Genomic DNA, 25579 nt, shown 5'->3' with positions numbered 1-25579 from the left:
GTCTGTACTCTTCACTATGGAGTAATAACAGATTATATATGGCAAACCCTGGGAATTAAGCTGTCAGAAGACCCTTCCAGGTGCTTATCTCTTCAGCAGTTATAGCACTTAGATCACCCAGCGGATCACTTTGTGGATCACCCAGCGGATCACTTTGTGGATCATTCAGTGGATCATTCATTGATCATTGTGGATTAATCTTGGCTGATTAATTTGAAAGTGGAATAATGTAAACATTTTCAACCTGAAAAACACAACTGCTCATTCAAAGACTAATTATACTCTTTTGCTTGTGATTATAAGATTGAAACCTATCCAGCAGTAATTAGAAGACATCTTCAGCTTTTTTAATGATCATGAATTACAATGTGAATTACATTCATGTATGTAAATAATTACAAAAGTAACCTAGGGATGTGACTGGGATGTGTGTGATATTGATATATGTAAAACAGCCTGATCTTTTGTCTACAGCAGCGGTGACAATGGCACTCGGTAGGCACATTGTATAGCCACAGGAGCTGATGCTTGGGGATGTTGTTGTTGTAGCCGATGCTTAGGAGATGCTTTTGGGGGTTTGCAAATGTTAAGGCTTCCAAATATCGCAGATATTGATACTTGCTTTACTGCTCAACTTTTGTGATCAAGAAAAAAACTTTTCGCCAAGTCAGTTGGTAAATATATATTAGGAGACACAGATGACAAAGCTGTAAGTGATGCAACTCACTGTTCAGATATAATTGCAGGTCCAAGTATTTCAGTTTATGTTTCTGGTCAACTTAATACTTGAGTTTGTCGGTTTCAAACATCTAAAACCTGTTTCACTTCGGCCTCTGCTCCACGATGAAGTTAACATTGTACATCACTTGCTTGATAACGGTGTTAGAACCTACACCAAAACGTCGCTCTGTGACTGTAATAAAGAAGTTGATCATCCATAAATAGTTATCCTTCCTTACTGCTCAAACTTCTATATGCCTCTCACTGATATAACTGAAATACTTTCAAAGTGGTATCAAACTTAGCTCACTGAATAAACATGAAAACAGTTGCTGCAGTTTTATTCTTTAAGTCAAATTCTTTACTCCCTAACAAAAGTTGAGTAGTATATTCCATTGTTTTCCTGGCTAAAGAAACTATTTGATGGTACTATTTGATGTATTTTGTAGTTACATTATACTTTTTTAATGGTTGTGTGAAGATTATAATAAAAATTATCACATGATCAGTGGGCATTTTTTGGTATATTATCTGTAGCTGTAGTTGGTATCTGTGTCTACAGCTTATTGAAAACATGGCTGTTTGAAGGTGTTTGTCAGGAATGGTATTTCACCAACTGGAATTAAATAGGCTTGGTCACAGTGCTTGGGGCCGGAATACTGTTCTCTATTAATGAGGATCAAGTGTTCACAGTTGCCTCTGAGAATGGCTATTTATGGATGGGTGTTGCCAGATCGAGACAAATGTTGTCTCATGCTTTCAACCACTTGTTTGTCTGTTCTGTTCCAGCATTTGTATGCAGATTGTAACGATATAGGTTTTATTTCTTTGAAAAATACATACTTATTTCATGACCTTATTTTTACCAAGAAAACTATGAAATGTTTTGGACGATAATAACAACCCAATAGTACATGATGGTACATGATGGTACTAACTTAAAACATGGGCATGGGTGGCTCAGTTGTAGATGTAATGAGTTGCTTCCCCTTGTCATATAAGGATACAATGATGATGAGTTGGAATACCATTTTCATGCCAGGGTTGGAAGTTAATAACCAAGGTCATGTGGACTAACATAGTGTTCTTATCAGCTTTAGTTCAAGTCAATCTCTCATCCACAATGATGATACACTTAGTTCTGTCAGTTGCAATCAGACGATTTATGCAGTAAAATATTTCCTCCTCTTCCCAGGGATGCTGACCAGCTCTCAGATCTCTCAGACACAGATGCTCAGGGACATAGTGCTGAAGACTTGAGTGATGATGAAAACACATTTTACGCAAAAACCTCTGAGGAACTTGCTAGAATATCTCGGAAACACTCCACAACTTCCGCACAAACAGACTCAGATGCGGACTCGGGGGTTAACTCTAAAATCTTAACTGGTGCTCTTCGGACTGAGTCGGGCCCAATTCTGGGACGCAATAATGGAGGGTTGGGGACAGCAGTACAAGGTACTGAGTCTAAAGCTGAACCGGAACCTCTGAAACTAACAGAGGAATTTGTTCCTGCTGAAGGAGATGATCCAACGTTTATTCTGCCGCCAGAGAGTGTTACCATTGCAGAAGGCGAGCCTCTGAAAATATCGTGTAGAGTTGGTGGAACTTCGGCTATTGGTAAGTCATTGTAATATTCGTGCATGTGATCACTTAAGGAGAATATTTGGAATACTTAAATGAGCAAGATAGTTTATCAACAAAATTTTATGCAAATGGTTCTGAACTGTTTCTTCATATTGTGTTGTTTTTAACAGATCTGTTCAGGAAAATTCATGAAAGTGTAAACCAACTTTGGCTTAGATTTATGAAAACAGAAACCAACATTAGCTTTGACCACACATTTTTTTTACATGAAGCCATAAAAAACAGCATTTTTAAAACATATTTAACTCCACAGTAAATTGTAATCAAATATCTTTTAATCTGAATTCTCCCAAAAATATTTTGATGAACTTCTTACAGCTTATGACAAAGTTTTGATAAGATGACTTTCTGTGTTATTCCATAGTCCAGATGTGATGGTTTGGAATTGTGTCGCGTACACAAAATATCTGATGCTGGAGACACAGTCATCTCTTTCAATGAATTACAATTGTTTTCAGATCCACCAAAACTTGGTAAGAAAGGTGGATGAAGGTCTATATGCCAGGCTGTTGATATCCATGTACCATCCTTGGCACACAGGGGATTATTTTAGTAAACACTGTTAACATGCCCGAGATCATTAACACATTATTGAGGATGAACATTTAATATTCTGAGGGATAGTGTTGCAGCTATTTGCAATGCATGGTGACTGTTATTTCCTCAGATTCATTTCCTGCTAAGAATGATTCAGTTCTTACTTGGAGTTAATCATTCTCAAAACAAAGGGATGGAGTGAAAGACAAAATCATCCCAATATACGATCCACATCTGCATATATATATATCACCATATATTTATTGTAGCAATGTGCCTAAAAATGTGTGTCAACTCACTCATTCCAAGCCACCAAATTGTTAAAATTGAGATTAATACCGATTGAAATCATACCCCTGTGTGCCAAGGATGATGTCCTATATGCTACAAATTATTGAGATATTCCCAACATTTATGAACAGTAGGTTGTCTACATTATTTAAAGATGGTTTGGACCAAAGCTTCTTAGAAATATATCTATATATAATGCATCATTATTGTTTGAACATGTCTGAAGTAGCTGAATCATGGTCATCTGGTGTTTGTCATAATATGTTTCATATATTTTTTTCCATTCAACCATGAAGATTCCAGGAAGTATCGTTCTAGTACTCTGTTTTGTCCTTTTCGTGATGTAGAACATTAGATGGTTTCACTTCATGTTTTCCAGTCCTTTCTGTCATTTTTTCTTTTTTTTTGTGCATTTGATACTCTTATTTTAAACACTTCATGAAACGGATGCAGAGTTACCCTTGGCTGTCAAAATCCTCTACCTCTATTATATCATTGCCATCATCTTGTGTGACTGAGCCTCGGTCATGAACTTCATAATAGTGCGAAATGATTAAATGGGTTTTTATAGAAAAGGCCTGCAAACCCTGTTTTGTATAGCTGTAATACTGTTGAAAGTTGTCTAAATGATCAACTCACATTAGTCAGGAGCATGGTGACTGGGTAGTTCGGACATTCAGTCCTCAATCTGACGATAAGAGTTTTACTCCCCTCTGGTGATGGCTCTTCTCACTTTTCCTAATGAAACGGCAGGAATAATGGTGAAAAGGAGATGTAAAACAGACTCACTGGGCCATAGGATAGCCCAGTAGTGAGGGTGTTTGCTCGTCACACAGATACTTCAGGTTTTATTCCCAACATGAGACAAAAGCATGAAACCCAAAGTTCTTGGCCCCTGTCATGACAGATGTAATGCGTATTTGATAAAGAATGCTGCCATGGACATTGTTTCCGTATCTGGTCTCTTTATTGTGGCTACAGATATTATTTATGATATTTTTTGCATGGGTGTAGTGTGAGCAGACAGCTGCCTCACATATTGGTGACATGTTTTTTTATATTTTATGTAATACATCATCTATCTCCAACACTTTCTTCATCTATTTCATATTGACTTGAAAGGCTTGAATGACTTTGTTAGACAGATGAACTCTATGCTTTGTGCATGCATGTTTCTGGGTCTTTCCTATGCTATATTATATTACCAAGAGAGGCATAGAATGTCTTGTGCTCTGATTAAATGAAAAACATTTTGTGTATGTTTGTGATTTTGAAGAGTCAATCTTGGTATCTCTGGAATTGAAAAAGAAATGACAAACATCACAACTTCCCAAAATATTCAGTCCTATGTGAGAATGTAAGCAGTATAAGTTGGAGCTTGAATTATGTGGTAACAGGGTATCTTGTCATATATAAAATACTCAGCCTTCACTCATGTTCCATTAGCATATACATCTCATATATCTCACATGCTACAGTTTTGCTCTGTACCACATTGTTGAAAGTGTTAAGTGTCATTATAATTCATAGCTGAAGGCATAGTGTGAAGTTGGCCTTTATGCAGGCTGTGAAACAAAACTTACCTCCTTTTACAGAAGTGTTATCACTAAATCATCTCCCCCTACTGGTATTACTGAGTTACCTCCCATTCCAAATGGCACATAGTTATCTCCCCTATATATATTGCATTTAACTGCCTCCCTTTACAGCTGTTATTGAGTAATCTCCCTAGATATATGCATAACTGAGTTGCCTCCCCTTACAGTTGTGTTACTCAGTTACCTCCCCTCACAGATGTTATTGAGTTACCCCCCCTCACAGATGTGTTATTGAGTTACCTCCCCTTACAGATGTGTTCTGGTACCGAGAGAACAAAGAAGTTGAGGAACTCGAGGACTCTGAGGACGTTGAGGTCACCAGTGATGGGGACAAGCACACCATCACCCTGTTCAACCTGACCAAGGACAAGGCTGGCCAGTACATGTGTATAGCCCTGAGTGACCAGGGAAAGTGCACCCAGTACTTCATAGTCACCATCACAGGTAAACTGAATACATGTTCAGCAATGGTTGTAATTCATACATGACAGTATGCATGAACCAAGCTACAATGAGATTTTTTCAGTCTGAACTACTTATTTCTACGTCCAAGATATTTTTATGGATTAAACTTCTTTTTTAAATTTCTCTCACGACGTTTCGAGACCATTCCAGGTCCCTTCATCAGGTGAACTCATGATGAAGGGACCTGGAATGGTCTCGAAACGTCGTGAGAGAAATTAAAAAAGAAGTTTAATCCATAAAAATATCTTTGACGTCAATGTACAACTTCTAAATGCCACTGAAAAACATCATACTTATTTCTAAACCAGAAGTAGACGGTGGTGCATATTTCTACTTTAACTGTGGGTTACTTGTTTACTTATCCAGGGATCCTATCTACAAATTGTTCATAGCATTACGTCATTCATAAGCCATCCATGTAAAATAGAGTTACGATAGGTTGTAATGTTACTAATGCTTTGTGGATTGGGACCCAGGCACTTTGAAGAATGCGAGATTTACAGGAGTCCATTTCAGAGTGAACTGGAATGTCTTGGGTGCTATCATTAATATTTGCAACCTGGACTTAAGATCTTTGTGATGGTATGGTACAAATGTATGTGTGTGACTAGATTGATTAGATGTTCTTTCGCATAGTGTATGTCATATTTAAAGTAATACTAACATGAATTGAGTAATTTTGCTCTTTCCTGAAAGACAAGGCATAAGGATCTTTAGCTAGTTCTGTGTGAATTAATATGTTTGCTTAATCTGTATCAGTGCTAGAGATAAACATCTTTTTCCTGTTTCCTCTAGTCATGTTACAGACAATCAGTTCCCTCAACCTGTCATGTAATGAACCCTCAGACTATTTTCCTTCCTCTTCCAGATAACAAGCAAGAGCTCAAGAAGCCGGAGTTCATCAAGGACATCAAAGACGTTGAGGTCAAGGAGGGTCAGAGTGTAAAGTTTAGGTGCAAGGTCAAAGGTTACCCTCAGCCCAGGGTCACCTGGTACAAAGATGGAAAATTGCTGAAGAACAGCAAATTTTGCAGACTAGGTGAGCATGTTTTCAGGCTTGAGATTTTTAAGAAAGTGAAAGGAATTAAGTCATGAAATAGGTGAGTTGATGAAGTTTGTAATGTTTTGTTGTTTGGTTTTCAGAAAAATTTGGGAACCGTGATTACATTTTGACGATCGACAATGCCACCCTTGATGATGATGCGGAGTACACAGTTGTTGCCAAAAACATTGCAGGAGATGTTAAGTCTACAGCTGAAGTTATTGTGGATTCGGATCATTTGGGTAAGTTGTAGACTAAAGCTTAATCTCTGAATATATATGATTTTGATAGTAACAAACAAGCCAATTTAAATTGAAATGGAGCCCCAGGGCGACCAGAGATTCAGAACTTGAGGAAATCTTGACTTGCTTTATTTAGGGCTTTAGCACTGCAGATAGGGCTTGGCAGTAGGGGAATTAATGTGGTTCAGGGACTGTGAGACTGTGAGCTAAAATACTACTTCTTCTTTGTCTTCATGGGGCTGTGGGGTAGCCTAGTGGTTAAAGCATTGACTCGTCATGCTGAAGACCTGGGTTCGATTCGTCACATGGGTACAATGTGTGAAGCCCATTTCTGGTGTCCCCCCGGCCATGATATTGCTGAAATATTGCTAAAAGCGGCATAAAAACCATACTCACTCACTCACTTTATCTTTATACATGGACTTTCATGTCTCTTCTGGCATTTATTTCATTTTAGGCGAATGAGTTTGGTTTTACACTGCATTCAGCAATATTCCAGCTATACGGCGGCGGTCTGTAAATAATCGAGTCTGTACCAGACAATCCAGTGATCAACAGCATGAGCATCGATCTACGCCAATTGGGATACAATGACATGTGTCAACCAAGTCAGCGAGTCTGACCACCAGAATCCCGTTAGTGTGTTAAGCCCATTTCTGGTGTCCCCCGCCGTGATATTGCTGGAATATTGCTAAAAGCAGCGTAAAACTAAAACTCAGTCAGTGATATCACATGACAACAAAGGAGAAGAACAGCTGGAATGCTAAACAATTACTGCCAGTGAACCGTTACAATATGTCAATGATTAGAATTTTCATTTCTGTATTTATATATTTATGTCACTTTTGATAAAACTGTTATAAATAAAAATTTAAATTGTGTATATATGTGTTTTGGGAAGGCACCGTCTTCCTAGAGAGGCAGTGGCATAGTCTAGTGGTTAAAGTGTTCGCTCACCACGCTGAAATACTGGGTTCGATTCCCCACATGGGTACATTGTGTGTTCTCCACATGGGTACATTGTGTGAAGTCCATTTCTGGTGTTCCCTGCTGCGATATTGCTGGAATATTGCTAAAAGCAGTGTAAAACTAAACTCACTCACTCTTCCTAAACAGGTGTGACTGACAGCTTTTGCTTCTCTTGGTTGTCAGAATTTACTACTCATCTAAACCATTACAAATGTTTTTATAAGAGTGGCCTCCCTTTGCATTGTCAGGATCCGCTGATAATTTTTTTCATGGTCAAAGACCAGGTCATAGTTTCCAATATTGGGGTATTATATGCTGAAGCCCAGTGAGCCTTATTAATAGGGGTTTAATCAAACACTCCAAAAAGTTATTACTTTTTTACATGAGGGTGTTTCATAAATGAAGTTAGTGCCTGGCCAAACCTCAGACGTTCAACATGTATGTCTTTGAAACATCAGAAGTGATTTTGAGTGATAGAATGTTTTTCTGTGCCACATTCAGTGTAAGTCTGGTTTTGTATACAGATTCAATACAACCGACAGGGAGCCAGGTGGTTTCATCAACACCCTCCGTCCAGCAGAGGAAGAATGAACAGAATCTGACCAACCTGAGTGACAAGGTGTTAACTGCTCGTACTGACATCACTTCCACAGCAGAGAAGATGCTGGGTACTGCCGAGGAGGTGAGTTCAGTGAGATAATATTGTCATGACATTTGTGCTGACTCTACAAAATAATATCTCACCACTGCTGACCGACATTTAAGTTCCTAAAATTTGTAAATGATTTATGTTTTAATTCTATATCGAAGTATTCACTGTATTTCATTGCCATTATTGTTTAAGTCTGTGTCAAATGTCTATATTTATTGAAATCTTTGTTTTATTCTTTAAAAGTATTCAACTCATAACTCGAGTGTCAATTTTATGTTAACGAGCACATCACTTCTAGCTAAAAATTTAATTCCCAAGCAATAAATGCTTCCATTCCCAAATTTAAAAAAAGTCTGTTTCTTCAAAAGCTTTGAAAAGTGAAAAAGTAAAGCTGCTGAAAGAAGTTTCATAAAAACTTTTCTTACATCCAACATGAAGGACATGAATTCCTTGTTGCCTAAAGAAATGTTTCTTTTAAGTCATCTACAACAGATATTTTTGCCTTTGAATCATTAAATTGAATACCTCTTCATCAGATGTCAGAGTCATAGTCATCTTATAATTGAAACTATTTTGTACAATAACCCCTTGTCTCTGAAAATGTAAGGCTTTCATTGGAGCATGCATCAAGATTTGAAATGAAAAGAAGCCGTAGTTAGTTGGGAGATTCCGAACTTAAAATCTATATATTAGTGCATTTAGCTCTACTAATCATTCACAATCATGTAGATTCATTGTAGTTTAGAGCTGAAATTTTTTCTAATTTTCTAACAAGTTACTAATTGCTTCATGCAGCTGTCATTCCTTAATGACAATCTGGATATCATGGACAAGGAGCTCACTGACCTGGAGGGGAAGATTGATGAAGAAAATAACAACCTTAGTCTTGACGACCGCCTTGGTGACACATCAGGTCTTGAAGCTATAGAGGATTATAGGGCAAGGGTAAGATGTCGCTGATACTTCTAACAGGGACTAACGGGATCGGGTGGTCAGGCTTGCTGACTTGGTTGACACATGTCATCGTTTCCCAATTGGGCAGATCGATGCTCATGCTGTTGATCACTGGATTGTCTGGTCAAGACTTGATTATTTACAGCCCGCCGCCGTATAGCTGGAATATTGCTGAGTGTGGCGTAAAACTAAGCTCACTCACTCACTCACTCACTCACTCACTCACTCACTCACTCACTCACTCACTCACTCACTCACTCACTCACTCACTGAAAGTGCAAGAATTAGGGATGAGGTGAAATGAGATTTGACGTAAACGTGTGTTTGGCTGCTTGTACTTGACAGGACTAATATCAGATTTATTATCCAAGCCTACTGAGATACCATGCCACAGGGAGTGGTTGGGTAGCCTAGTGGTTAAAGCATTTGCTCATCACACTGAAGACCTGGGTTCGATTCGTCACATGGGTACAATGTGTGAAGCCCATTTCTGGTGTCCGTAATATTGCTGGAATATTGGTAAAAGCGGCATAAAACCTGATTCACTCACTCATTCAAAAATGAGAAGCTGCTGTGATGCAATCTTTCATTGTGTTACCAAACAACTACTGATATTTAATGTAGAACAGGCATTGAAGAAAGAACAATCAAAAAATAGTTTTTGTAGTTAGTAGCGACCACTAACAGTGCATTGCTTTCATTCACATTGCTTTGGCTATACTAGATTTTGTTTTTTTCATAATTTTACTTAAGTTTATGATTATTTGTTTTCACTCATTTTGTTTTCATCTTGTCAACTTATGAAAAGTGATCAGATACGGATGTTTAGACTGAAGCTGATCAATTCTTTGACTGATCCTCAGCAAGAGAGGGGTGGTGGGGTAGCCTAGTGGTTAAGGCGTTCGCTCGTCACGCTGAGGACCCGGGTTCGATTCCCCACATGGGTACAATGTGTGAAGCCCATTTCTAGTGTCCCCTGTCGTGATATTGCTGGAATATTGCTAAAAGCAGCGTAAAACTAAACTCACTCACTCACTCAGCGAGAGAGATTTGAATGTCCAGAACAATATGCTAATTAAATTGTTCAATAGCTGGATGTAGTGACCTGTGCTTTGTCACAAAGTCACCACAAATATACAATTCTCATAAAAAATGATGAAGTTTTGTCTGTTCTGACAAACGTGATCAAATCGTTGTGGCTTCATGAACATGAGACAAATCAACCTGCTTCTTACAGACTTAATGACTACAACCTTTGTGAAAATCACATCGTTAATTTCATGCATGGTCAACTTTGCCTTCATTAAAATCATTTCTTTTGACAGGAGAAAGCAGCCAAAAATGTTCGCATGTTGACGTCATCCGCTTTGAATGTTTTACGCACAGCGGAGGAAATAATTCAGAATGAAAGAGAGACATCGAGTGACGATTTCATGACAAGTACTCCCCGCTTTGGGGATACGCTGAAGACGGACACGAGGAACAACAACGCCAATGACGACATGTCAACAGCGTCCACTGACTCCTTCATGTTTTTGAACAGCTTTGATGATTCAGGGAAAAATAATGGTGCTACCTCAAATGACACTCAGGACGTTAGTGATCGGCAAAATCGATTCAAGAATGTGAAAGAATTCTCGTTTGGTGAGACTGAATCGGACATGTCGGGTTTTCTAGGTAAGAAGAATGATTCGCCGAGTGGACATCGAGAACGATCCCTCTCACCAACAAGTGTGAAATTCAACTTGCCTGCTGAACCATGTGATCAGTCTAATGACCCTGTTAAGGAAGAAAAAGTCAACTTTGGGTCCAAAGGTGTGGATGATAGTCGTTATGGCAGAGATTACGAGTTGAAATCAAGTGGGAAGAAAAAGTGGGAGGTGAAAACGGATTTTTACTCCCCACAGGCTGAAATTGTTAACAGAAAAGAAACAGTTGAAAATGCGGAAGAACAGGTGAGATTTTATAAAAAAAAGAAGTTTTTTAATAAGAATGCATTTGGTTAATAATTAAGACATTGGTATAAAATGAAACCTCTGAAAAATGATGAAAGATGTGCAATCATTTTTGTCTTTTGTGAAATTGAATTGATTTTCAAATATAATTGAACATTTCCTTCTAGCTTTGGACATAGAAAATAGATATGCCAAGGCAGATATTGAAACATAGTTTTTGTATTGTTAGTTTTTGGGGGGCTTGAGTCGGTTTTTTTCAATTTGTGATCTTTCACATTACAAGGACAGAAAAGACATTCTGCCTCTTTTAACAAGTATGTTTTTCATAAATAGACGTTAAAAACTGAGCATACTGTATATAGATAACAACAAATAGTACAACTTTGTTGAACACCTGATTCCTTTCCTAGATTTACATGGCGGCTGGGAAAGTTTACAGCCTTGAGGATCGGGTACGTGACCTTGAGTCTAGAGTGACCTCTGGCAAAGGTCAGATGTCAGATCTGGAAGATGAAGTGGCAAAGGCTGTTGCACAAGTTGCTCAGAGTGAACGACAGGTTGTGATAAATGCTAGAGCATGGAGTAGAGAACTGATTATTACACGGCCTTAAGCAGTTTTGTTCATCATAACATTTAAATTATGATAAGTAGACGTGAACATATTAATTCCCTGGCTTTTGTAGGTTTATATATTAATTTAGTCGTGGTTGAGAATGTTTATAAAAAAATTGTGTCAAAAGAGAAACTGACGTAGCATATACAGTCTATGGTGACTAAAGACCAAGAATTCCTGATTCTATTCATTAATGTATTTTGACATTTTGGTAATGCTTCTTGAGAATAATTCAGTTCAAATTAAGGTGATAATTTTTTGTTTATTTTACATTGTAAGGCCAGACCAATTTTATTTCTTGTTTTACGGATCCGTCGGTTGTATTTTTTCAAGAATAAGGGAAAAAAAATAAATGAATTTTACCCCGCTCAAAAAATATAATCCTCACATTTTTATGTAAACTTAAAAAAAAGTGTTTTTTCTCCCATCTAAACTTCATAAATTGCCCCCAAAATACTTTTAGTAATTAAAAGGAAAATTATTTTGACTAGTGATTTTTATTTTTTGTTTATTTTCCCTCCTGCCTTTTGGATTTCTGAGGACAAAAATCCGTAAAACAAGAAATAAAATTGGTCTGGCCTAAAATGAAGATGCAATCTGTGTATTTTATGTGATCCAGTGCAAAAGTATAGTTGAAACTTTACCAGAAGTTGATGTTTGCAAAAAATACATTTACAACAAACTGCAGCTGTATTGGCAGAAAGACAGTTAATTGAATTCCATGTTTCCAGGTTGGCACCATTGAGCAGACAGTGAATCGTCTTCATGATTCATCAGAGTCATCGCTCTCTCCAAGAGCAGACAGCCAGCTGTCTTCTCCGAGACTGTCCATTGACTCAGGTGTATCCTCCATCCGAGAGCGTCCTCCGCCAACAGTCCTGGTTGGACACACCTGTGAGGACGAGGTTCCAGAAAGCCGAGGAGAATTTGATGCCGATTCTGGGATTGAGCTTCCATCAGTTAATCGCCTACGGGCCATGTTCTCGAAACCAAAAGAAGAGGACTTTGGAGACGGATCCTTCCAACGGGTTAGCCAATGTTGACTTTTGTGTGTTGTGTTCGCTTCTGGTGCTGCATGGCTCTCCATAACCCCACCATGTAGAGTAGGTTTCTGTGCACCATGTACCCATGACTCATATCGGGTGCTGTTGACCAGCACTTGACCAGTTAAAACTGCACATGGACACATGCTTTAAGGGAAGTAGTGCTTGGAACTGCTGTCTAACCACAATACTGTGATTACAATTCAAATGATCTGGCACAGTCAGACTAGTGCTATACATATGCTTTATGCTCTGTTTTGTTTTGTTTAACAAGGTCGACCTCAGTGCTATGACTTTATGATGACTTATGATGGTCAAAGTACTAAGATGCTATGGTCACATTTGAACAAACACTCTTAGTGCTAAGAACATCATAAGTCTTAGGTCAAAGTAGGTAGAATTACGTGTCGTTACATAGGTAGAGTTACCGTGTCTTGGCACCATATTTTATGACCAGATGTCCTTCACCTTTACTGACTGTGATTTATTTCCACATCAAAATAAACTTGAAAATTCTGGCCTTTTTCCATAAATCACTCCAGATGTGATTTTTTTATCCAAGCAAATGTAAATATAGTGTTCCTATAGTCTTCCTCTGATGGATAATCATAATATTCAGGTCTGATGATATCGAAGTCCGATTATAACACTGCTACTGATATGATATCCAGGTCCAACGACAGGGATCTTAGCTGGGGCTGTTTGTTTTCATTTACCATGGGGCGGTGGGGTAGCCTAGTGGTAAAAGCGTTCACTCAGCATGCCGAAGACCCGGGTTCAATTCCCCACATGGGTACAATGTGTGAAGCCCATTTCTGGTGTCCCCCGCCGTGATATTGCTGGAATATTGCTGACAGTGGCGTAGTACTAAACTCACTCACTCCTTATCCATGACATGGGTCTACGATGTCCTATCACTGAGACTGCCTTGTACAAAATACTTTTGTTATTCAATGTGTATATGTGCTGTATGTAGTCTGTAATGACACTACCAGAGATGAACTTTGCTAACAATTGTCAAATCTACTCAAATTGGTACACATTTGTACACATTTGTACATGTGGAATTTTGGACATTTTCGATGAGTTCTTGTGACAATGTGTCATCTCTGCTCTGTCTGTGCTTGCATAGTGGCTGTTTCGGGGCAGCCGTATAGGAACTGTGTCTTGTCTTGACTAGAAATGCTGACTTGGTTGTAAGTGATGTGCAGGTTGTTTTGTAATGTAATTTTTTAATATGAATAATTGGAAAGACATGAAATTGCATGTTCTTAAAAGATTGTGAAAATGACAAATTTTATGATTATCAGTAACATTGAATTCTTCAGTTTGCATTTTAAGTTAGTTGGATGCCGATCTTCAAAGGTAGATGCAAAATGTTATGCAGTCAATACGATTAGGTTGTTTAGATTAGAGATCTCTCAGCATTTCTGGTCAATACTGAGAAACCATATGGGACCAAGTTACTAACATGTACTAACAATCACTGCTTATGAAGTTGCATGCTTGGGTAGGCCTGTTGGCCTTGTCTAACAAGTGGGATGCTTGGAGCATTAACTGTGCAGATGAGGAGCCATTGTTTCTTCTATGCAAATTCAACCATATACAGTTTTGTAATTTGGTACTTGCTTTATTATTCAGTGAATTCATATACATTAAATGTGAATTTAAAAAAAAAATTGAAATAATAAATGTAAAATAATAAATGGAAAAATTAAATATTGGAAATTTTAAATGTGAAACAGTGGCACTTGATCTGTACTTGAGGGCTGGAGCTTGGTTTGTGTTGTGTGCCAGGTACTTCTTCATGCAACTAGTAATGTTACGTCGGTAATGTATTGTGATGTGATGTGATGCCTAACAGCAGATATTGGTAACCTGCCTCTTCCTGCTAACACAGGATCAGTTTGATGAGTGATGAACCTCAAAATTTGAGGTAAACAGAATTCTGTCACTGTGAAGTTGTAGTAATAGATTTTAGATCCGCTTTCAACCAATTTCACCTTGGAATATCAAGGCTGTCTCAAATATCAGTTGCCATTTTTTTCAGTTCAGATTTGGAATAAGTGCGAATTTTATCCAACAAATCTTTCATTTGTCTAACTGATTGCGAATGTTCTAAAACTAGAGACTATTTTCCTCCTGAAACCCTTCTTGAAACATTATCTGGTTGTATAAGAAATTTGTACCATGTTAAAAATGGATTAGACCAAATTGTCTCCAGTAATTTGTTTCATTTTCATCAAACTGAACCTTTCTGGAAAACTTCCAGAGGAATTCAATGAACAAATGTCCTTTGCGAAATATGATCATCTCATGCTGTTCACCTCTTTTATCCAGTGTATCGTATTCACATTTTTCTGTATAGATACCTCAGACTCATTCACCACCATAGGGTTGTTGGGGAGTTTACATACACCATCTCCATTGTTTTAGTGTATAACACTGGCTTGATTTGATTGGATAGCTATTTTTGTATTGTCATATTTAAATTCTGGCTAAAACCGAAACTAAGGTGGTGAATTGGTTAGGGTCCTCTATTATACTAGAAAGAAAATAATATTCTGGATAACAGAGGGTGTCCCCAAATATATTATTGGCATTAACTACTAGTATACTGCACTGCACATTTGTTCATTTCCATGGCGACCTTAGAGCTAAGGTGTTTTTAACTCACACACTTTAGACTTATGACTATCATAGTGCTACGATTGCTATGTGAAACGTGTCCCAAATCACGTAGTGAAACAATAATCACTGACTTCATTTTGCTGTTGTTAAGTTGCTTATGTTGTCTTGTTTATTAATGTTTACTGTCTCATGTTTATTGCAATACTTTATATTTCAGATCAACTAAAGGTTTTGTATTAGTGTTACTGGCTTTTAGAAATACAAAACCAATACCCCATTAACGAAAATATGTAAATGATTAATCATGAATCATATGTATATATTATCATAATGGCATGTTGTGTTAATTTATATTCATACCAATTTTTTGAAAAAAATGTTTTGTTTTTTTGAAACAATGGATTCAAGGTTTAATGATCTTTTTACAGAGATTTTCAATTATAGACGACTTCTTTGAAATAAACTACTAAACAGAAGAAATAGTTTTGTTATAAAGGATTTGTTTAGGATATTTAGGGCTAATTTGAAGGGTAACATTAGATAGACACTTCCAATGACTCCTTCCTATGATGGAAACTGATAGATACTGTGAACCATTCAAGACCCTACAAATGATGTATTTTGAGTTATTGTCCTTTTGGAAAACCAAATTATCCTTAAGATTTTGTCCAGTCAAGAGCATAGAGTTGGGATTATATATGACATATTTGTTCAGAGTCCTGGGGATGTTACTTCTTTTGGGGCTGTTTTACATTATATTTACAAAATACGGGGGGTAATCCCTTATCTTATTTTATTCTACAGTTGCATAGTGTTGGGATGGTTTATAAGTGAAATATTTGTTCAAAATCTTAGGGATGTTACTTCTCTTGGGCTGTTATGTTTATAAAGTGTAGGTGTTATCCCTTTTTGTATTTTTATTTTCACATTATATTTAAAAAATGCAGGTGGCTGTCCCTTATGGTATTTTATTCTACAGTTACATAGAGTTCGGATTATAAGTCAAATATTTGTTCAAAATCTTAGGGATGTTACTTCTGTTGGGCTGTTATGTTTACAAAATGTAGATGGTTATCCCTTATAGTATTTTATTCTACAGTTGTGTATCTAGGTGATACTAAACAGCTGTATAGATATTGTGGTGAAGTATCAGTTATTTCATCCAGAATCTGGATGCTTTCAGATCATGTGGAACAAGTTCTGGCACTGAAGCTCAAACACTTCAAATATCAAATTCCATTGCCCATTGTGATCGCAACAAGACATAATGTTCGGTTTTAGACAAGAAACCAATTATATATTGTTGTAATGATTTCTCCAATATCAAATCAAATTCATTTCTTTGAAATTCTTTCTTGGCTTGTTTGAAGTGTTTTGGTCAGATCAGAATGCCCAGTTGAACACAGCCTCACTTGAGCATCGTGTGATGCCATACATATGATCTGAATGATAGAGTACATACAGTGTATTGTGTTAGTGGCTTATGAACATACAGCAGATTAAACTCTAATTAAAATTTGCAGCGTGAATCTGCTAACGTGGTAAGTAGTGTCAATAACAAGCGATGACGTGTAAAGTCTTCGTAGATTTCAGGTCTATGCTAAACTGTCTTATATCATAACATGACCTCTCCTGCATAGAGATTAATAAATGAACATATAAATCACATGTACTGCATATTAATATATAATGTTTTTGTCAGAATCAGGCTAAGAACATTTTGGGTATTTCAATGTCAAAATGTGAAAGGAAAACTGAAAACATATCGTTAGCACTTTTTGTCAGAATGTTCAAACTATTGTCTTGACTCCAGATGTATTTTTCATCTGAGCAGAAAGGTTAAGTTGTACTGATTTAATATCAGTTTGTGGATTTTGTAAGCTCTGATATGAATATTTTTAGAAAACATTTTCCAGGTAGTTAGTGAAATTATCATTATTTGACTGGTTTTTGTACCTATTTTCAGTTTATGTTGAATCTAGTTGGCACCATCGAATAATTTATTCATAATAAAATTATACACATGAAGAGCACTCTATGCAGGAAAGTAACAATCTAGGTCCAACAGTTATAAAACTTCTATTGCATCTTTTTAGATCTCCATCTTCTTGCAGATATTAATACAAATGTGTGATCTACAAGCTAACTGCTTTACTCACTGCTTATATCCCTTTAATCTGTAAAAAGTTTCTGATTCAGCATTTTATCTTGTACACATTCATATCGTAGTCATGTACATATGTATATCTCATATCCAGAAATGCTGAATGATTTGACAAAGGTAAATCCAATCATTCTTGTTTTATTTGTCGTAATATTGGATATTTTTCTTTGATTTGAACAGTTACAATTTGGTACTTTTAGAAGGGATTAAGAAGTAGTCAGTCTTATCTTTAATTTTTGACTTTGTTGTGAGTTTAATATTTTTTCATATTTCTATTCACTTGATGAGGATAAATTTTGTAATTTGACTGTTTTGTTTTTTAAAATATGCATGTTTAGAGAACATTACAAATTTACAAATTCTATGACACAAAATTCTTTTGAGGATGTTTCTTCCATCTGTCTTTTATATACGCAATGCATTAACACTTCACTGCAACAACCAATCTCAGTAATTATAAAACTGTACCATTTTCTGTTTCTATGAGTTTTAAGGCAATCAAAGACAGAATCGAACCCAGTCTAGTGTGCTGCTTGTAGTAGCCTTGTGGTTAAAGCGTTGGCTCATTGTGCTGCAGACATGGGTTTGAATCCCAAATTCTACAAATCCTCATTTCTGGTGTCCCCATGCCATAATTGCTGGGATATTGCTGGAATATTGATCCCTACTTACTTATTCACCAACACCATCTTCACCCTCAAGACGGGAAGATAACTCTGGCATCACACAACTGTGCTTTTAAGTCTAGGTTCACCTGCTACAGCTTGTTATCACTGGTGTAACTACAACCCATGTTGACATCTTACTGAATATCTGTCAAATTGATTCATGCAGCACGTCATCAACGTTGACAGTTAAAGCTAACAAAGTGCTTACAACTATAACGTACAATTGAATCTGATTATTTCAAGCAAGGATTGAGTAGTTCACAATTCAACCCTTTCAATGACCAATTAGATACAGTTGTTTCAATTCAGTATTCCTCCTGATAAATGAATTTTGGATTTGGGTTTGAATTAAGTGTTGTCATTTTTTTATTTGCTAATAAAGAGTTTAGAGTGTGAACTGTTTGGTAACGGTTGAATTATTTTGGTTTCAGGTTTTCTGATTTTGTACTAATTTCCATTAATTTTAGTAAAGATGCATCTTTGTGTATAAATAGTGATATAACTACAGGATTTCACATTTCATGATCACCTTTTCATCAAGTTAGAGAATAAAAAGTATTCTCTCTTTATTGATCTTCAAGCATCTGTTCCAAAAGTTATCAGTTGTGAAGGTGTGAAATACACCTGTTTTGTACCATTATTTCAGGTGCATGTTTCTATTATTGTATAAATGATCTCAATGTTCATTTTAACAAAAGACTTCTTTACTTCCTCAGATTCACAGCATCACTGTGCGACATGTCCCTAAAGAACAGTTGGAAAGACTAAGAAGAACAGAGCTTGGATCTCCAGGGTCACCTCGGTTGGATGATCAAAGCTTTGACTACTCCCCTGACCAAACTCTTCTTGAAACCAGCTCCTCCTCAATGAACTTCACATTTGGAGCGCTAAAACCTGAAACACATAAAGCCAATAAAATAGTCAGCCTTCCTTCAGCTTCCCATTCTGCCAGAACTCCAGATCCTACTCTACCAGCCACATACAAAGATTTGGAACCAGGAAAAGAACCCGTTTTGATCTTCCCTGAACCATCCTCTTCCGCTTCCTCCCCAAACATTTCCCATTCTAGCATCACCATGACTGCACAGTCACAGCATCCTGGTCCAGCCTTTTCCTTCACTCCTGACTCTGCCAGTCCTCGTGCATCATCAGCTCATAGAACTGGAGTCAGAAGTGCAACTCCAGTGCCCCGAAAAGCAGATCAAGAACAGGAGCTTGTGGTCTTGAGAGCCACTTCACCAGGACCGGACACCTCTGCCACTGAAAGACCAAAGACTCCAAAAATCCGCAGTGGTGCCATATCAGCCAGAGCAGCATTCTGGGAAAAGAGAATCCTTTTCGGGAGTACTTCAGATGAAACTGTTTCTGAAGAATTTCCCGAGATGGTGCATGAAGCTGACTGTTGATGAGGCTGGATGTGCCTGTAGTGGGTTCTCTGTTCATGGATCAGAAAAAACTTGTGTTTGGACGGTCAATACTCCAACTTCAGTTCCAATTTTGTTTGGAAAAACTATGACAATAGGATTATAAAAACCAGCAGACATTCACATGCCTGGTCAAGATCACCTCAAAGGTCATGAATGGAAATGGTCTTTCAGTTCTTCTTAAGTGGCTATCATATCAGGGTATCAGACTGTCTTTGCACATAAGAACATCATGATGGTACCATAAAGGTTCATGAAATATTAGTCATAGTACCATTTATGTTCATGAAATATTCGTCATGATGGTTTTCAATTCCAGTTGATCTGGTGGTAGATGTACAATAGATATTCATTACAAACATCAATGCTTTATGGATTTTTCTAGTTTGACAGACATCTTTTAATCATTTTCACTCATGACATACAGTTGTTACTCTTAATTTAAAGTTGATGTCAGTACTTTTTGAAAATATTCTTGTGCAATTAAGAATGGAAAGATCTGAGGTTTTACATTTTTGTCTTGCTGCAATGTGTTCGTGGGTCTACAGAAAATGTTTCTGTTACATCATATCTCAGCTTACAAATTACATTGATTGTAACTATTATATCAATGACATTCCATTTGTGACTTTGTCATTACTTTAATTGGAATTTTCAAAGTCTCAATCTATGTGGCTTTGGTGATATCTGTGTGTGTATAGATGCTTTTGCATTTTAAGTGTATATACTCAAATTAATCAAAAATCAAAATATTTTTATACAATATTAATTGTGTGATACATGGCATACGAAGGAAAAATGAATAGTGTTCAGCTGGAATTAATTTGTAATTTGGTGATGATGGCAAAAAAGATTTAAAATGTGCATAGAAATTTTGGTTTCACATTAAAATCAAACATTTGCATAAAAGCATTTTACTTCAGCCAAGGCAAATTTTCATACGGAAACCAGTATTCCAGTAAAAATAAGATTTGCTTGCAACTTGACACTTGCCCATAGCATTTATACAAGGATTATTGCATGAGGACAATATGCACTTTAGGGCCTAAGGCATAAATATTTCAATTATTTGAATTATGTATGGCCTTGTCACTTTAATGAGAATTTAAATAAAGATTTAGCAGGGAGTTGGGTCAAATAACGTTTTCCACATTGTCATTTTCACTTTATTCTCAACCAGTTGCTTCAGCTAAATACTTCACTCTCATCACCAAAATGTGAATATGTATGATACTGATAAATCTTGATATAGGCAGAGTTAATTTATAACTTGATTTGTGGTCTTATTTTAGCCTTAAGTCTTCAGGTATTCTGATACCTGGAATTACGCAGTTCTTGCATGTGAATTAATGTTTAGTTTTATGTTATGCCAATTTTACGAATCTGTGATGATTTTCCGTTATGAAAATGGATTCACCACATAAGGTGGCAAGTCATTTGTTCAGCATTAAACTGTGAATAGTCGCTGAATAGTCAGTCTAGAGCATTGAGAGTTGGAATACTGTTCCTTGCTCATCACCTACTCTATGTTGAAAATTAAGTGCTATGTCTGAAATAATTTTAAGAAAGTTTCAGCACACCGTGAAAGTGGTCAAGTGGGTGATAGCAAAGATTACTTTCAATTTGTAAATGCAAGATAAACTGTTTTTAGGCATATTAATAAGGCAAAATGTGAATTTCTAAACATTATTTATGCTGTTTTTTCCACATGATAATTTATAAGAATACGTTTTATGAATTACTGTTTTGAGACTCTACTAAAGAGAATTAGAAAATTTGAACTTAATTTATTAAAAAAAATACAATTTCAAATTCAATTCTGGAAAAGTCAGTTATAGTATTGATCAGTATAGATGTTGCCAGTCACGAGTCTGGGCACTGTTGTACAAAACAACCTTACGCTTAGCGCTAAGCCAGTCGTAAGTCTATGTTCAGGTATAGGAGTTACGATGACCTTAGCCCTAAGATCTCTTTGTAATTGATACCCTGGCTAGCAATTCTCGAAATGTTCATAGACCCTACAAACCTCTTAAGCCCATTCTTAACACATTGGCTACGATCAAAGTTACGAATTCTTAGGGCTACGAACATTTCGAGAATAAGGGCCCTGGTCTATATGACTGAACCATTACTAATGTGATGGTGGCTTTAAATTCTCAAACAATTAGGTAGTTACCTCATACAGATATACACGATAAAGTTGTTCCTTGTACATCTGTTTGTATTGAGGGCTATGACCGGATTATAACAGATGATAATTATCTCCCCTTGTCATTCCATAGGTGATTTATATTAAATTCAATTGTTTTTAATGGTAAACTGTTTTCTATTAATGTGTATGTACATAATCGTAGTTAATGTTCACAAGAAATACATTCGACAACCTACCCGTAACATTAAAAGAAGAAAAGCATTATTATTAAGAACTCAAGATTTTACAGTTGTTAATCCCATATGATCAGAAGTAAAAAGATGTAACAGTTACGTTTGATACATCATTACCCCGTACATAAAGATACTATGTAATGTATGCCTAGCTGTTCGTAAATACATCTAACGTCCCAGTAATGAGAACTGCCGTATAGTCATGCTTGGTCAGATGGGAAGGTATACCTGCTTGTGCAATAAATGTACGACTCCAGTATATATGGCCCAAATGGACAAAAATCTCAGAACTGTACCTGTTAATTTTCCTTTCTGACAAAATTATGCCCTGACACATTGTGAAAATACAATAAATGTAATACAGTGTTGTAGTGAGTGAGTATGGTTTTATGCCGCTTTTAGCAATATTCCAGCAACATCACGGCGGGGGACACCAGAAATTGGCTTCACACAATGTGCCCATGTGGGGAATCGAACCCGGGTCTTCGGCGTGACGAGCAAACACCTTAACCTTTAGGCTACCCCACCGACCCAGTGTTGTAGTGTTATGCCCATGTAGTATTCATTAAAACGTTTCAGTTGGGGATCTATTTCATTCTGAGAAAATCTGAGGTCCCCCGGAGAAAATGCTATAGACAGTCCCATAAGAACAGATATAATGTGTGAAGCCCATATCTGTTGTCCCAAGCTGTGATATTGTTGGAAAACTGCTAAAAGCAGCATAAAACTAAACTCACCCATCACCTCACCTTAGGAACCAAAAAGGAATCAGTTTGTTTTTGATGAAGACAACATGACAAATGCCCACATTTTCCCGTGAAATGTTTCAGAGTTTCACTTTGGGATTGTCCTTTTACCCAATAAAATCAGAGGTGCCCCCAACCCTGTCAAAGAATATGAAATATGAAATATACTGCTCCTTAGGAACAAAGTAGAATCAGTATGTTTTAGACTTGGGTCATGTGACAAATTCCCATTATACTTTTTCCTGAAATCTGACAAATACCCACATTTCTCCCTGAAATGTTTCACTGTTTAACTTGGGGATTGTCTTTTTTCCGGACAAAATCAGAGATTCCAACCACCCTGTCAAAGAATATGAAAAAAGTTCCTAAGGAAGAAAAGTAGAAGCAATATGTTTTAGACTGGGGTCATATGACAAAATCAATGGCACCCCCACCCTGTCAAAGAATTAAGATAAGACAGCACCTTTGGAAAGGGGAATCTTGGGTTCATAGAACTTTGCATATTTTCCAGATATCTGACATAGGTAATAGAATTGTGCCTAAAAGTCATAGAACAACATCAAATCATTTCTTTAAAATCACTCGTACATTCCTAACATTGTATTTTCACTTTGTGTTAGTGTAAATGTGATAAATATTCAAAACATGTTATAAAACCTTAATCTGTTTTCAGTGTTCAACTCATTTTCATGTTAATTATATTCAGTTAAATAACCTGTTTTAATATCTTACTGTTTAAAGGTATATAAAGTCATTAGAATGTAATTTGGTTAATCTTATAATGTAATATTTGACTTATGAAAGATGTCTAGATGTACCTATCTTTAACATGTATCTGTTATTGTTCTCAGTGTAATATAATATCTCAAATTAATCTGTCTCATAGATATTATTTATTAATAAACTTTTAAAGGTCTAGTAGGCAAGAATATACCATTTCATCTTTCATTGAAATATCAGACAAGTAATGGATGAAATGTATCAGTTTGTGAAAATGGTTGTGGTGAAAGTATATCACTAATCTTTCATCATCATAATGAAATATGGGAATCTGCATTAAGAACATATTTATTTTGAATATACAGCAAAGCTAAGTCGTACAGGAAGGATACTCACCTCTCAACGCCAGAAGGATATTAATGGTTGTAAATAAAAACATTGTTTTATACATTGTATATATACACGAATCATGTATTTCCTATTATTCTATGTATTTTTATGTTATTGATGCAGAGCTGTAAAGTTCTACAGAAATAAAATAAACATGTTACCAACAAATATGTTGTCTATTCTGGGGGCCATTTTGGGGGCCATCTTGTGGGGACAGGACAGTCATGTTATGTGAGGCGCAGCTATTGGACGAATGGATCAGGTGGTCAGGCTTGCTGACTTGGTTGACACATGTCATTGTATCCCAGTTATGTAGATGCTCATGCTGTTGATCACTGGATTGTCTGGTTCAGGCTCGATTATTTACAGACTGCCGCCATATTGCTGGAATTATGCTGGGTGGCGTAAAACTAAGCGCACTCACTCACTCAGTTTGCTATTGGACTTGCTTCCCTTAGAGGTGTCAGGGACCAGTGCTCATGGGTTTGAATCCAGATTTGTCCTGACAATGTTTCTAGGTTATACTTGTTTGTATGATTTAAGTGGGGAAATCACAGCATATTTTGCCTGCATTACATGTATGGTTTCTTCCTGCTAAAGCTGACCTGACTGAAAGTGTGTTCAAACCAGCTCTGCACAAAACTCAGTCATTATTATAGTCACTTTTATGGTTGTTGAACTCCATGCAGCACAGGCATGTTCTATGTGCATTCAACATAAGGAACGTTCATAATTTATGGCAAAGGTGTGTGTGTGTGTGTGTGTGTGTGTGTGTGTGTGTGTGTGTGTGTGTGTTGTGTGTGTGTGTGTGTGTGTGTGTGTGTGATATGTTGATGATGATGATGACTTTTAAGCAGAAGCATGTACAAAGTAAGTGCCCCCCCCTGCATATCATGTACAAAATCAATGACCCCCTCCCCTTCCCGTAATTTTTAAGTATGTTTTAATATTTTTATGTACAAAATTGCTGACCCCCCAGGACAAAATGAGTGACACCCCCCCTCTCTTAAAATCATCATCATATCTCTCTCTCACACACATACACACTCACACATACACACACGTACAGACACACAGCAAGCTATAAATATGAACGGTCCCTAATGGACATCATTTAACCCTTAACCCAAGCTGCCTGAGAGACACGAAAAGTTAACAGTCACGACTTATTTCACGGGGTACCCATTCACTGCTGGGTGAACAGAGGCAATTGTGAACAAACTCACCTGCCTAAGGTGAGACCAGGAAAAACTCAGGAGTCAAGCTGCCAAACACACCTACCAAGGACTCTCTAAGCTAGGGGCGGTCGAGTAGCCTAGTGGTTAAAGCGTTCGCTCCTCACGCAGAAGACCCAGGTTCGATTCCCTACATGGGTACAATGTGTGAAGCCCATTTCTGGTGCCCCCCGCCGTGATATTGCTGGAATATTGCTAAAAGCGGCTTAAAACCAAACTCACTCACTCACTCTAAACTGGGTTGTCATTGTGTACAGGTTTCTCCTTGAGTAATGAGTCCCAGTCCTCTAAAGCACTGGAATACTCTCTGCAGAGTTTTATACCTTAGATATGCCAGAAAGTGTAATGATGGAGTCGAATTCAAAATTAAGATTCAAAGTTTGAATCCAAGTGGGATAAGTGGACTTGTTCATCTGACATAAGACTGACAGCTGCTCCAACCTCCAACCACTAGTAAGAGGCGACTAACAGGATCGGGTGCTCGCTGA

General features: G+C 37.0%; 1 protein-coding gene across 1 annotated transcript in view; it reads left to right on the top strand.

The window, feature by feature from the left end:
• Positions 1-24024, top strand: part of LOC124288524 (muscle M-line assembly protein unc-89-like) — a 185524-nt gene extending 161500 nt beyond the window's left edge. The window contains 11 exon segments of the mRNA XM_046725046.1: positions 1916-2340; positions 5046-5237; positions 6127-6297; positions 6402-6542; positions 8036-8193; positions 8959-9108; positions 10443-11072; positions 11483-11629; positions 12417-12713; positions 16883-16900; positions 18908-24024. Coding sequence (XP_046581002.1) covers positions 1916-2340; positions 5046-5237; positions 6127-6297; positions 6402-6542; positions 8036-8193; positions 8959-9108; positions 10443-11072; positions 11483-11629; positions 12417-12713; positions 16883-16900; positions 18908-19597 — 3019 coding nt within the window. The 3' untranslated portion in view covers positions 19598-24024.
• The last annotated feature ends 1555 nt before the right edge of the window (positions 24025-25579 follow it).

The sequence above is a fragment of the Haliotis rubra genome, unplaced genomic scaffold (assembly GCF_003918875.1).
Source record: "Haliotis rubra isolate DU_JTF1 unplaced genomic scaffold, ASM391887v1 Scf42, whole genome shotgun sequence".
Taxonomy (NCBI): Eukaryota; Metazoa; Mollusca; class Gastropoda; order Lepetellida; family Haliotidae; genus Haliotis; species Haliotis rubra.
This window is presented reverse-complemented; position numbering and strand designations above follow the sequence as displayed.